The sequence below is a fragment of the Oryctolagus cuniculus genome, chromosome 9 (genome assembly GCF_051225735.1).
Source record: "Oryctolagus cuniculus isolate XC-2025 breed Fujian yellow rabbit chromosome 9, ASM5122573v1, whole genome shotgun sequence".
In the NCBI taxonomy this organism is placed as follows: domain Eukaryota; kingdom Metazoa; phylum Chordata; class Mammalia; order Lagomorpha; family Leporidae; genus Oryctolagus; species Oryctolagus cuniculus.
The window spans coordinates 67574179-67589732 of record NC_142875.1 but is presented as its reverse complement, the minus strand read 5'-3'; the positions used below and the strand labels follow the sequence as shown (position 1 = coordinate 67589732).

Here is a 15554-nt window from a genome sequence, read left to right as displayed (position 1 = left end):
AGTAATTATCCACTAACCTTTTTTGTAAAAGAGTGAAAGGGAGGTAGATTTCACTGGCTTCTGAGTCTGGAAGGCTGAGGTTGCTTGTGTCTCTACATTTGCAGTAGAATTTACACGTGTGGTTGAACTTTTTTTCTTTGGGGATCTTACAGGAGAAAGATACCTAGATATATTTAAAGGAAAATTCTTCATTTGAAGTTTGCTAAGAATCAAGCTCTGTCTCTCTCTCTGTCTCTCTCTCTCTCTCTCTCACTCACACACACACACACACACACACACACACCCTCTCCCCAGGGTTGAACACATACACCCAGATACATGTTATCTATTTATTCTGTGGTTCTACACTTAATTCCCTGGGCAGACTATTTAAATGCAAGTTGGGAAAGAAAGCTTAAAAGAAAAACTACACATCATCATATCTAATTATTTTAGTAAGAAGCTCTTTCTGGGAATTACTGCCGTATTGGAAAAAAGTTATATATGAATAATGTCTTATTAATAATTATAGGATTGAGACCATTAAATAATTTCTGCTAACTAAGCAATTTATTGATACCAAGTAGTATTTTCATATTTCTCTGGCTTCCCTCCTGCAATTGTTTAAATTGAGAACTATGATTCACATATATGATGAGACTTAGGTTACAAATACAGATATATACACACACACATATAAAGTTAAATTACATAGTATAGAATTCCATGAATTAATATGTAAAATAACAAGACAGATTTATTTACATCTGTATACTAAATATGTCAGGCATAAATCAAAGCAAAAATATTGATAAATATTATCAATTTCTGGCAATTCTCATTGCTCTGTGTTACTCTCTATTTAGTAGAATAATTCAGGTCTTCTTTCCAATTTTGTTTAGTAGCTGAGAAATAACTCTGAGCAGGAAGTAGGCTATGTACTTACTACAAATGTTTCTACTACTTAAAGTATACTAAGTAGTACACTTGGAAAAGGAACTCACTGTCACAATGATTCTATAAGTATGGGAATCTGGTCCACCATGAATTTCCGTTCAGTTCCCTAACTAACATATTGTAGACTGAGTTATCTCAGGCTGGCATCATGGCGTAGTGGGTAAAGCCACTGCATGAGACACCGGCATCCCATATGAGCATTGGTTCAAGTCCTGGCTGCTCCACTTTCAACCCAGCTCCCTGCTAATGTGCCTGTGAAAGCAACAGAGGATGGCCCAAGTCCTTGGGCCCCTGCACCTACGTGGAGGATCTGGAAGAAGCTCCTGACTCCTGGCTTCTGCCAGGCCCAGCCCCAGCTGTTGTGGCCATTTGGGGAGTGAACCAGTAGATAGAAGATATCTTCTCTTTCTCTCTCTGTCTCTTCCTCTCTGTGTAACTCTGACTTTCAAATAAATAAATAAATAAATATTTTTTAGAAAATTTATTCTTCCCTAAGTTTTAAGTGCAAATATTGAACTACCTAACAGATAGCACAACTTGGATCTCAAACTTAATAAGGCCAAAGTGGAGTTCTGGATTTCTTCCCCAATTTGCTAATCTAAAAAAGAAAAGTTCCATATTGCATCTCTGAGTTATTAAAATTCATAGACCATGGGTTATTAAAAACATTTGAAAAATTATTTGAGAAGCTGAGAGACAAAAAGAGAAAGCTCCCATCTGCTAGTTTACTCCCCAGTTGCCAATTTTTGCCAGGGTTGGGCTGGGACTGAAGTTGGGAGACAGGAACACGCAATCCAGGCCTTCTACACGGAAGCAGGAACCAATTACTTAAGGTATCACTGATACCTCCCAGGGTATTCATTAGCAGGAGGCTGGAACTAAATCCAGGCACCTTGATTTGGGATGTGTGCATCCTAACTGGTGTCTTAATCACTAGGCTAAATGTTTGCCCCAGGAGTTACTTTAATTTCTCCATTTTTCTAAATTCTCAAATCCAATGTAAAAACCTATTAAATCTATCTTTAAATATATCCCAGATCTTTACATCTGTGATACCCTATCTTAGACCAAGTCACTTATATCTCTTACTTGAACTACTGAAATAGTCTCCAAATAGGTCTTCCTACTTCCTTCCTTGCTCCTATTCCTTTCCCTCCACAAACCTACCTGTATTGAAAATAGCACCTAGAGAGTGGTCCTTTAAAAATGCAAATTATAGAAAGCTGCATCTCTCCTTAAGTTGTTTCCACTACCCTTCAAAAATTCAAATTCATTAAGATGGTCTATGAGAACCTGTAAGACCTACCTCCAGTCTCTCCAACCTAATCTTGTACCATTCTCCCCTTGCTCACTATACCCCAGTCACATTGGGATTTCTTTCTGGTACTCAAGTAAGCTAAGTTTGCTCTGCCCTAGGACCATCACACTTGCCCTTTGTTCTGCCTGGTATACACATCATGCAGATTTTGCCTGGCCATCAGCTACTAGTCCTTGAGGTCTCAGGTCAAAATACCACTTTATCAGAGGAAGGAAGGCATCCCTAACCATTTCATCAGTCTTTCAGTTTCTTTCACATAATTCCATTTATTTCCCTTGTAGCACTTATCATACTCTAAAATCATCTTACTTATTAGTTTGCTTGTTTATTGCCTTCCTCCAAATTGAAGCTCTATGAGAGGAAGAACCTAGATTGTCTTACTACTGTATTTCCAATGGCTAGAACACATCTTGGCATTTAACAGATAACTGTTTGTTTAATTAAAGAACAAAAATAAGGGTTGGCTTACTTATATGAAAGTATTGCCCAGCAAACAAATTCATGAATGAAGGCAGAGTTTCCATATGCCAGAAATACTTTGGGTATAAGTATCTCTGGAAAGCTGTCTCTACGTTATTCATAGAACACAGTAATGTCAACCTCTCTATTGAACTAAAAAGGAATATAACATTAGGCACATTCCTATGGAAGGCAGTGTAGCTAGAGTGATTAAGAGCATGGGCTTTGGGGTCAGAGTGCTTGGGTTGGATTTCTGTTGACTTTAAGCAAGTTACTTTATTTATCTAACTCCCATTTTGTAGAAAACTAGGCTTACAGCAGTTTTATAGTGTCATATATAATTGTTATGAAGATTAACTTTTTTTTAAAGATTTTATTTATTTATTTGACAGGTAGAGTTACAGACAGTGAGAGAGAGAGACAGAGAGAAAGGTCTTCCTTCTGTTGGTTCACTCTCCAAATGGCCGCTACAGCTGGAGCTGCACCGATCTAAAGCCAGGAGCCAGGTACTTCTTCCTGGTCTCCTATGCGGGTGTAGGGGCCCAAGAACTTGGGCCATCTTCTACTGCTTTCCCAGGCCACAGCAGAGAGCTGGACTGGAAGAGGAGCAACCAGGACTAGAACCAGTGCCCATATGGGATGCTGGCACTGCAGGCGGAGGATTAACCTAGTGTGCACGGCGCTGGCCCCGAAGATTAACTTTTAAAATGAGTCTGAAGTACTAGGCAATTGCCCAGCACATAATAAATCCTCAATAAATACTGATTTCTTCTCCCATCATCATCATCATCATCCTCATCACACTAATGAATAGTGTGGGACTATATCACACACTACTGCCTATACCTTCCCTATGCTTCACTTCAAATGTATTGGTCTGCACTATATGAAAAATGCTCCTGTTTCCCTGGCAGTTATGCATTGGGATTCACATCATGTCTGGTTCTTAGAACACTCTTCTATCTTCTTTATTCTTTTAAGTTTCCATGTTGAAATTCTATTCAATGTGTAATGCCTATCTAAATTGACATTTACACCATGAAAACTATCCATTTTATACCAATACTAGGTGATTCAGTAGTATTTTATATGACTGTTACATGGTCATGTATCTTATATTCCTAATTTTTAAAAGTAGAAACAACGCCTTATTCAGAATTCTAATCCCTGTAGCTTCTATATAGTACCTTGCATACACTAAATGCTCAAAACCTATTTGCAATTTGAATGAATGACATAACATTCTACTTACATATCTGCTGCAGTGTGATTATTTTGGAGAGGAAGGTTGAGAGGACAAGCAGATTCAAAATGATCAGCTGGTCCCTCTCTGTCCTTTGACTGTTTAATAAGATCAAATAAAGGTGAATCCTATACGAATGAAGATAATATTAAAACAACATTAGTATATACAATTTTCCCATGTCATTATCAAAATCACATTGTCTTACATGATGAGTACTATGAATGTCAGGCACAATTGACAGTGGCAATTTAAAAGTCAGAGTGAGATCTGTTTCTCTACTTTGAAATTCCTGATTGCCATTTTTTTAAACTACACATTGATAAAGTAGTAGGAAACTGTAGAATCTTTCATGCTTATATTAGAAAAGAAGTCAGAAGTTAGGGGAAAAGACACAGAAAACAAAAGAGCCAAAAAATGCAGAAAGAGGGAAATAATTTAGAAACACTTGGGTAAGTTAAAACACTTGGTTAAATAAGAACTTAATATGAAACTAAAAACAAAGATAAAATAATGCTACTTGATCAACAAAACTAACAATTGTTTTTCTTTAAATAATTGAAAAAAAATAAGTAAACTTCCAGTCAAATTGATCAAGAAAAACAGAAGGGAGAAAAAGAAAGGCAAGAAAAAGAAATCAAAGGTACACAAATTGGGAAGGAGGAAGTCAAACTATCCCTATTTGCAGATGACATGATTCTATATATAGGGGATCCAAAAGACTCCACTAACAGACTATTGGAACTGATAAAAGAGTTTGGTAAAGTGATGGGATATGAAATTAAAACACAAAACTCAATAGCCTTTGTATATACAGACCATGCCATGGCTGAGTAAGAACTTCTAAGATCAATTCCATTCACAATAGCTACAAAAAAAATTAAATACCTTGGGTAAACTTAATCAAAGATGTCAAATATCTCTATGATGAAAATTACAAAACATTAAAGAAAGAATAGAAGACACAAAAAAATGGAAAGATCATCCATGTTCATGGATTGGAAGGATCAATATCATCAAAATGTCCATACCACTGAAAGCAATATACAGAAACAATGCAAATCCAATCAGATCTAGAAAAAAATGATGCTGAAATTCATGTGGAAATATAGGAGACCCTGAATAGCTAAAATAATCTTATACAACAACAAAAAAAAGCTACAGGCATCACAATACCAGATTTCAAGACATACTACAGGGCAGTTATAATCAAAACAGCCTGGTACCAGCAAAAACAAAAAACAAAAACAAAACAAAACAAAACAAAAAAAAAAACCAGAACAAAAACAGATGGTAGATCGAGCAGTGGAACAGAATAGAAACTCCAGAAATCAATCCATACATCTACAACAAACTTATGTTTGACAAAGGAGTTAAAATCAATCCCTGGATCAAGGACAGTCTCTTCAACAAATGGTGTTGGGAAAACTGGATCTCCATATGCAGAAGAATAAAACTAGACCCCTACCTTATACCTTACACAAAGATCCACTCAAAATGGATTAAACATCTAAATCTATGACTCGATATCATCAAATGATTAGAGAACATTGGAGAAACCCTGGAAGACACTGGCATAGGGAAAGACTTCTTGGAAAAGACCCTAGAAGCACAGGCAATGAAAGCCAAATTTGACAAATGGATTACATCAAATTGAGAAGCTTCTGCACTGTGAAAGAAACACTCAGTAAAGTGAAGAGGTAACCAACAGAATGGGAGAAAATATTTGCAAATACTATAACTAATAAAAGATTATATCCAGAATCTATAAAGAGCTCAAGAAACTCCATAACAACAAAACAAATAACCCAGTTAAGAGATGGGCAAAGGACCTGAACAAGCATTTTTCCAAAAAGAAAATTCAAATGGCCAACAGACACATGAAAAAATGCTTAGGATCACTAGCCATCAGGAATATGCAAATCAAAACCACAATGAGGTTTTCCCTCACCCCAGTGAGAATGGCTTTCATACAGAAATCAACAAACAACAAATGCTGGGGAGGATGTAGGGGAAAAGGTACCCTAATCCACTATTGGTAGGAATGTAAACTGGCACAGCCACTGTGGAAGACAGTATGGAGATACCTCAGAAAGCTGAATATAGATCTACCTTATGACCCAACCATTCCACTCCTGGGAATTTACCCAAAGAAAATGAAATCAACATATGAAAGAGTTATTTGTGTTCCCAGGTATATTGCAGCTCAATTCACAATAGCTAGGATATGGAATCAACCTAGATGTACATCAACTGAAGCCTGGATAAAAAAATTATGGTGTATGTACACCATGGAATACTACACAGTAGTAAAAATTGTGGGGAGCAACCCGGACTAGACTGAGTTACTGGAATTAAGACTTATTCTATGCATCTGCTCTCCCACAATATGGCGCTGGGAGAGAAGTAAACAGCTTCTGCACAGCTGCCTCCAGTTCAACCAATAAACTGTAGGACTTGCTCCTGATTGGAGGAGAGCAGCGTACTCGGCGTGTGGGCAGCCGAGTTGGGATTGGCAGAGGAGGACTATAAAGGAGGAGAGAGACGGCATGCACCAGGAACACCTAAGGGGAACATCTAGCTGGAGGAACACCTGTGCAGCCCCCGAGAAAGCCGGCCGGCGGTGTGCCGCTCCCCTGCGGAAGTGGGGAATGCGGCCAGGGGGAACTGCCCTTCCACGGAGGTGGAAGGGATAGTAGCCAACCCGGGAAGAACCAGCAGCAAACCCGGGGAGGGCCGAGCAGACGAAAAGAACAGCGCAGGGTCCTGTGTTGCTCCTCCACGAAGAGGGGGAGCGACAAAAATAATGAAATCTTGTCAGTTGTAAAAAATGGATGCAACTGGAAACCACCATACTTAGTGAAACAACCAAGTCCCAAAAAGACAAATACCATATGTCCTCCCTGATCTGTGGTAATTAATAGAGTACTAAAAGGTAATACACTGAAATAAAATAGACACTTTGAGATGTGATGATTTTGAACAGCCCTTGCCTCAACCATTGAAGAACAGTTTTTCCACACTATTTGTTGAACTCCTTACTTAGTGTAGGGTTAATCTTATGTGTATAAAGTTAACTGAAAACAGATCTTTGTAAAAAATAAGAACATGAATGGGAGAGGGTGGAGGAAGAAGATTGGGAGTGAGGGTGGGAGGGAGGGTGAGGTAGGAAGAATCACTATGTTCCTAAATTTCTATATATGAAATGCATGAAGTTTATATACCCTAATAAAAGGTTTATAGGTTTAAAAAAATAACATTTATAAAAAAAGAAGGCTAGCAGTAAAAATTATTCAAAACATTGATTCAGAACCTGTAATTTTCTAGAGGTGACTGCAAGTACATATAGTGGACTCCATTAAAAGAGGGATCATGTGTGTTCTACTAGTGTTTTTTTATATTTATTTATTTAAAATTTTTATTTGAAAGATGGTGAGGGGCAGGGGACAATGAGAGAGGGATGCTGCTCAGGATGCCTGCACACCATACTGCAGTTTTTAAGTACCATCCTCAGTCCACTCCAGCTTCCTGCCAATGCATACCTGGGCAGCATCAGGTGATGGTTCAAGTAGTTTGAGTCTCTCCACCTATGTAGGAGACCTAGTTTGAGTTCCAGAATCCTGGCTTCAGCCTGACCCAACCCCAGCTATTGTGGGCAATTGGGGAGTGAACCAGTGAATGGAAATTTTTTCTTTCTCCCTTTCAAAAAATAAAAGTAAATTTAGGGGCAGGCACTGTGACATGGCAGCTTGTCTCTGCTTAAAATATTTGTATTCTATATTGAAGTGCTAGCTTAAGACCCAGCTACTCTGCTTCTAATCCAACTTCCTGTCAATGTAACCTGGGAGACAGTAGATGATGGCTCATGTGCTTGGGTTCCTGCTACTCACATGGAAGATCAGGGTGGAGTTCTGGACTTCTGGCTTTTGTCTAGCCCAGCCCTTGGGCACTTGGGGAGTAAATCAGCAAACAGAAAGTCATTTTCTCTCTCTCTCTCTCTCTTTCTCTTTCTGCCTTTCAAGTAGATGAAGATAAATAAACATTGAAAAATACCAGTTAAGGATGATTAATTAAATGCATACATTAACTCTCTTAAAATCTCACTAAAATGGTAGTAAATGGGATTTTTTTTAAAGATTTATTTCTTTATTTGAAAGTCAGAGTTACAGAGAGGCCGAGGTAGAGAGAGAAAGAGAGAGAGAGGTCTTCCATCTGCTGGTTCTCTCCCCAAATGGCTGCAATGGCCAGAGCTGAGCTGATCTGAAGCCAGGAGCCAGGAGCTTCTTCCAGGTCTCCCACGTGGTTGCAGGGGCCCAAGGACTTGGGCCATCTTCTACCGCTTTCCCAGGTGTTTAGCGTGGAACTGCAATGGCAGTGGGGCATCCAGGACTAGAACAGACACCCATATGGGATGCCAGCACTGCAGGCAGCAGCTTTACCCACTACACCACAGTGTCAGCCCCAAATGGAATTATTTTAAAAGACATAAATCTAAGAATAAAGAGAATGAAGAACAGACCTCAGATACTTGATTCGGAAATCTGGAAAGCAAATGAACAAGTGGTAATCTACACAGCTGTTAAGAAAAACGCTGAATCAAAACCCAGCAAAGGAAAGCCAACAGGCAAATCAAATGAACACTTAACCTTTCAACAGGGTCTGGAAGTGGTGATACCAGATGCTTTGGGCTGTAAGGTCAAAGCAGAGTTAATGAAGGATTGGCTGGAAGACCTCTTAAGAACAAGTTAGGCTTCAAAATATCCTCATCCTTTTCTCTTATTTTAATTGATAGAGAAAAATGAGTTTATTATTTAGTGAGAAAAAACAACATCCTCTAGACTGAGAGACTCTAGACAGACACATGAGAGGTTACTACACTAAAACACAAGAGGATTAAGAAAAAGTTTATATAATGAATACTGTGTATCCTAACTGTTTCCTGTCTCCTGATCCTAGACCATCTGCAGCCATGATCATATCTTTCAGGCATGAAATCAGAAGCGTCAGAGTTGAATAATATAATGCATCTAAGAGAAAAGACCTACAAAATGGGGGCTTCTTAAGGGATCATCCAACCAAATCAGCATACAATTAAGCTCATAGTCTCTACCCAGGTGCTCAGAGCTTCTAATTTTAGTGGTTTATACAAATATGAGTGATGATCAAATATCTCAGGCAAGTCTCTAATATGGAAGCATCAAAGAAAAACAAAATGCGGCCGGTGCCATGGCTCATTAGGCTAATCCTCCGCCTTGCGGCGCTGGCACACCGGGTTCTAGTCCCGGTCGGGGCGCCGGATTCTGCCCCGGTTGCCCCTCTTCCAGGTCAGCTCTCTGCTGTGGCCAGGGAGTGCAGTGGAGGATGGCCCAAGTGCTTGGGCCCTGCACCCCATGGGAGACCAGGATAAGTACCTGGCTCCTGCCATCGGATCAGCGCGGTGCGCTGGCCACAGCGGCCATTGGAGGGTGAACCAACTGCAAAGGAAGACCTTTCTCTTTGTCTCTCTCTCTCACTGTCCACTCTGCCTGTCAAAAAAAAAAAAAAAAAAAAAAAAAAAAAAAAGAAAGAAAAAAGAAAAACAAAATGGGCCCAGCGATGTGGTACAGCAGGTAAAAGCTGCCGCCTGTGATGCTGGCATCCCATGTGGGTGTGGGTTATAGTCCCAGCTGCTCACCTTTCAATCCAGCTCCTTGCTAATGTGCCTGGGAAAACAGTAGATGATGGCCCAAGTGCATGGACCCCTATATCCACATGGGAGAACTGGGGGAAGCTCTAGGCTCCTGGCTTTGGGTTGGCCCAGATCCAACTATTTGGAGAGTGAACCATCAGATGGAAGATCTCTCTGTGTCTCCCTAAACATACACACACACACAACAAAACAAAACCAACTTGGGAGACACGGAAGCTACATAGGGAAAAGACATTTTAAAAGAAATAATGGGGACAATTGTTGTGCCACAGAGGGTTAAGCCATTGCTTATGATACCGGCATCCTGTATCAGAGTGCTGGTTTGAGTCCCAGCTTCTCTGTTTCCAATACAGCACTGTTGCTAAGGTATCTGGGAAAGCAGAACATGACCGCCTAAATATCTGGGCCCCTTCTATGCATCTGGGAGACCAGGATAGAATTCCTGGCTCCCAGATCTGGCATGGCCCAACCCTGGCTGTTGAGATCATCTCGGGGGTGAACCAGCAGATGGAAGATCTTGCTCTCTTTGTCACACTCTCTTTCAAATAAATAAAATTTAAAGTAAATCTTTAAAAATAAAAACATGAGGTGATGGTGGCAGAACACTGTGGCACAGTAGGTTAAGCTACTGCTTAGAGTGCCTACATTAGTGCCAGTTCAAGTTCCACTACTCTGCTTCTGATCCAAGTCCCTAATAATTCATCCTGCAAGGCATTAAATGATGTCTCAAGTGTGTGGACCCCTTACATCTATGTGGGAGGCTCTGGTCTCACCATGGCTGAGCCCTGGGTATTGCAGGTGTTTGGGAAGTAGCCAGTGGATAGGAGATATCTTTCTCTCTGTCTCTACCTTTCAAATAGGTAAAAATAAATAATAAGAATTTAAAAAAACCAGCAAATTACTCAACAGTCTTTTTGAATAGAAATTTACTCACATCTAAGCAATATATTCCCAAACACTATTTTTTCTTATTCATCCTGTTCTCAACTCATAACAAGAAACAAAGAATAAAGAACTAGTAGATAAAAAGTCAACAGCAGTAAACACATAGATTCTGGATTTAGAGGGATATAACCTCAAATTCTGATTCCACAGTTTACAAGTAATGAAAAGTTTTGCTCTCTGAAATTAGTTTCATTACCTAAAAAATAAGAATAACAGCAGGATCAAATGACATAATGCATGCAATACCTACATCACAGAGACTTATATTTTTCTTCCTCCTTTCAGTGATTTGCCTTGATGATATTTGGGTCTCTAGAACTTATGAATGTACTTCATGAGTTTGTGGAAATAATAGAATTAAAAGTTAAATGTAGGAGCCAGTGTTGTGGTGTAATGGGTAAAGCTGCTGCCTGGGATGCCAGCATCTCATATAGGTGCTGGTATGAGTTTTGGCAGCTCCCTATCTGATCCAGCTCCCTGCTAATGGTCTGGAAAAGCAGCAGAAGATGATCCAAGTGATTGGGCTAGGAACTCAATCCAAGTCTCTTATTCAGGTAGAAGGGACCCATATCCTTGTACCTGTTGGTACCCTGTGTACACATTAACAGCAAGGTGGAATCTGGGGTGGAGCTAGGACTTGTACTCAGCACTCTGATATGGGTCGCTTAAGCAGCATCTTAACTGCTGTACCAAACACCTGCCCTTCCATAAACATTTTGAAGATCCTTCATATATCTGAATGTATTAAAGATGTACTGTCAACTCTTAACATTCAGGAGGGAAAAACATTCCTTTAAAAAAAATTTACTTTTTTCCCCTGTAGATATCGAGTAGGTAACCTGATCAACTTTTTTTTTTTATAAAAAGAGATGTGATGATTACATAGTCATTATTACATGTATCACTGCAAAAGCTTGGTGGTTTTCAAAACTTTTTCCATTCTGTAGACCAACAGAAGATAGGCTACTGCATGTCACAGTGGCTTACCACAGAAGGAATTCTATAAGTGGAGGTGGTGGTGGCTATGGGTTGTCTCTTGTGGAGGCATCAGATGAGAAGGTGACGCACATGATTTGGAAAAACAGAAGTGTTATAATCCCCATAATGTAATTTTTATTGTTAGTCATTGTTTCCTGTTTTCATTAGGGACACTCTGAAGTGCCATCTGAGTAACTGCCTTCATCTGAGTTAATGATTGGCACCCAACAAATTCATCCCAGCTCATGCATGCATTGTTACGCTCAGTGTTTCACATTTTCTTGCCAATGATGAACTGAATATCTCTAATTGAAACATATGTCGTAAACCCACACAGGAGGGATCTTCAAAAAGTTCACGGAAAAGTGTATTATGAAAAACTATGCATGGATTTCAAAATTTTTATACCAAAATAAACATGCTTTAATTCAATTTTTCATGAGCTTTTCGAATTTTTCTTGTATATTCAGCAGAAATTGCCTACTGCCATTTTTCTCTTAGACATTTTAGGAGACCCTGAAACCTGAGAAACACAGGCAATTAGTAGTACTTAAATATGCTACTAATTAGGTGCTTTATCTACTTTTCAGAAATAAGTTAAAACTTGATTCATACTTCAGACTAGCACAAAACAGCCATAATTCTCACTTATTTTCTCCCAACTCTGCTCTATTTTCTTCATAGCACAGATCAGTTCTTAAATTATATTATGTGCTCATTTGTTTACATTTTTATTTATTGTTTCCCTCACTGGGATGCAAGATGCAGGCAGGCATGGGCTTTGTCTACCTTGATTACAGGTATATTCCCAGTTTTTAAAAACTGTCTGGCACACAGTAGGGGTTCAATAAACACTTGCTGAATAACTATATGAAGTGAGAAGGTGCTCAAAGTTCTCTGAGATTAATTTTGCCTTAAAAATGGAAATTTCTTGGGGCCAGCGGTGTTGTGGTATAGAGGGTATCACCGCCACCTGCAATGCCAGCATCCCATATGGGTGCCGGTTCAAGTCCCAGCTGCTCAACTTCTGCTCCAGCTCCCTGCTAGTGGCTTGGAAAAGCAGCAGCAGATGGTTCAAGTTGTTGGGGCCCTCCACCCATGTGGGAGACCTGAAAAAGATTCCTGGCTCCTGGCTTCAATCTGGCCCAGCCCTGGCTGTTATGGCCATTTGAGGAGTGAACCAGAACTCTGCCTTTCAAATAAATAAAATAAATCTTTAAAAAATGGAAATTTCCTAGTTATATAAACCTTAGATACTTTAAAAATAAAATATTTTATCTACTTCTCTTCCCTATTTGCTTCCAATATTAGTTAAACATAGATTGTACACCCTGGCCATAAAGAAAGTATAAACATGTATATGATTTCAGAATGCTTATTATTTAGAAAACATTTTTAAGGTGCAATGGAGTACAGTGGAATACTTTAGGCAAACTGGAGTAAAACTGAAGATTATTTTTATCTGTGAAACATTATCCATGGAATGTCAAGCATTACTTGAATACCTACTGTGTACTAGGCACTAGGTACAGATCTGGTTTCTATCCATACAGTGTCTGCAGTTTGGTGAAAAAAGACAGACAATAAATAAGGAAATAAGTATGTAATGATAAATTAAGAAAAATTCTATGAAAGAACAGTGAATGTTTTTAAGTGTGGAAAAATTCACACCATAGGAAGAATTAACTCTATAAAGGGAACTAAACTAGTGTGAGAATCAGACATTGAAAGGGGAACAGGACATGAAAGTTCTTGAAAGGAAGCTAGGATGTCTGAATATGATGAAACTCAGCAATGCATTGCCAAACATTGAAAGAAAGGGTTATGACTGAATGGAGAAGCAGGAGGTGGCCAAGAATAAACATGTTGTACTGAGGAAGTGAGCTACATTATTAATAATGCTGACGACCAATATTTGTAAATAAGTTAAAAACAAACAAATATCCTATGATTAAATTATCACAATTAAGGTCATTTTCCTCAAATAATTCATGCATCTTAATGAGGGCTTCTATAACAGAAACTCAAAATCACCAGATTTTTGTCTATGTAAATCAAAACTAATACTCTTTACCCATATATGTTATTCTGTGACAGCAAATACTGTATTAGGTTTAATCTATTTATATCACCAAAGTTAATGACTGAACACTGTACAGTTTTGTTTTCAAGAAAATAAAACAAACTTAGAAACCTAAGCTAATACAACAAAAGGATTTCACTTGTCTTGTTGCTTCTGATTCTGGGTGGATCTACTCTCAGATCCCAGAAGTTCATAATGAAAGTTTCCAATTCTGAAGCTGAACTAGATTGAGAGAGTAAGGGTAGGCTTATTGGCTGGGCTTGGGTTCCTTCCTAGTAAGTGATTTTTGTTTACATGTACATGCTACTATTTACACATCTCATCTGGTTTCAGAAACCAGTTGGACATTCTTGTCCTAGAGCCTAAAATCATATATGGGTATAACAGAGACTAGACATGTACAGATAAAGTTCCCTTGGCACAATTTAGGCAACTCCCTCATGAAAGGGATGAGTATCCTTCTTAAATAACAATACTGTCATAACAAACTCACTTCTTGTCTTCTTAGGTTCAACCCTGTCCCAAATTCTACTTTTTAAAATAGTAATAGTTCAGGCAAATTTGAAGTCTGTCAATGGACAAATTACACTCTCTATTGTGAAGCTCAGAAACTCACTAAATCACAACACAGTCAAGCACTGGCAGAAGGGTTTTGCTACTCTTTCCCCAGCATTTGGGCTTAAATAATGATAGGGTAGAAAGGAGAATTTTAGAAATATCTCATTATTTTAGTTGCTGAAGATTATTTTTTGACTTTACCCACACAACACAGGCAAAAAATGTTGTGTTGGCCAGTTTAGGGTACTGCACAATAAAGAAGAGTGACAACCATGATTTTTCTACCATGCCTAATCTTTTTTTTTTTTTTTTAAGATTTATTTATTTGAAAGGCAGAGCAAGAGATGTGGGGAAAAAGAGGGAGAGAGAAATTTTCTTTTTTTTTCTTTTAAGATTTGTATATTCATTTGAGAGGCAGAGTTACAAAGAGAGGGAGAGAGACAGAGAGAGACAGAGAGATAAGTCTTCCCTCCACTGGTTCATTCCCCAAATGGCTGCAACAACTGGCACTGGGCTGGTCTGAAGCCAGGAACCAGGAGCTTCTTCCAGGTCTCCCACATAGGGTAGGGGCCCAAGCATTTGGGCCATCTTTTATTGCTTTCCCAGGCCAGAGCAGAGAGCTAGATCAGAAATGGAGCAGCTGGGACTTGAACCGGCACCTATATGGGATGCTGGTGCCACAGGTGAAGGCTTAGCTCTCCATGCCAAAGGGCTGACCCTGAGAGATATTTTCAATCCATTGATTCATTCTCCAACAGCCTAGCTGGGCCAGGCTAAAGACAGGAGCTGGAAACTCCATGCTGGTCTGGCACAGGAAGTACAGGGGCCCAGGCAGTTTGGGCCACTATCCAATGCCTTTCCAGGCACATTAGCAGGAAGCTGAATCAGAAGCACAAGAGCTAGGACTCAACCCACACTCTGATATGGGATGCTGGCGTCACAAATGGTAGCTTAACCCATTGCACCACAATGCTAGCCCTCACACCTAATCTTGACAATCAAGACTAATGAATGATTCAAAGTCATTACCAAAATTCTATCTTTATGATTCTCTGAATTTAATAATAGTACAAATTAATGTTTCTCAAGCATCTACTATATGCTAAATATTTTACATATATTACCTCACTTAAACCTAATAAATATGTCTAAAGTAGAAAACAGAATTTCCTCTATTTTGTAGATAAAGAACCAGAGGCATAGAAGTTGAGAGTTGTCCCATGTTACATGGCTAATAAGTGGGGAAGCAGGGATTCAAAAACAAGTCTGTTTCTAGAACTTGTGCTGTTAGCTACTATACTAGGATGCAAGTCATGTTTCTTTCTCTTTTCCTTCATTCTTTTTT

General features: G+C 39.0%; 1 protein-coding gene across 5 annotated transcripts in view; it reads right to left on the bottom strand.

The window, feature by feature from the left end:
* RB1 (RB transcriptional corepressor 1) overlaps window positions 1-15554 on the bottom strand; it is a 156513-nt gene that overhangs the window by 19853 nt on the left and 121106 nt on the right. For 2 of the 5 annotated variants that reach the window (XM_002720723.6, XM_051832230.3), the window contains exons 18-19: window positions 3966-4084; window positions 18-163 (exon numbers count right to left, since the gene is read on the bottom strand). In XM_002720723.6, the coding sequence (XP_002720769.1) occupies window positions 18-163; window positions 3966-4084 (265 nt within the window). Of the gene's footprint in view, window positions 1-17; window positions 164-3965; window positions 4085-15554 lie in introns of those variants that run through there. The other 3 variants (XR_016213276.1, XM_089304132.1, XM_089304133.1) reach the window with 2 other exon arrangements.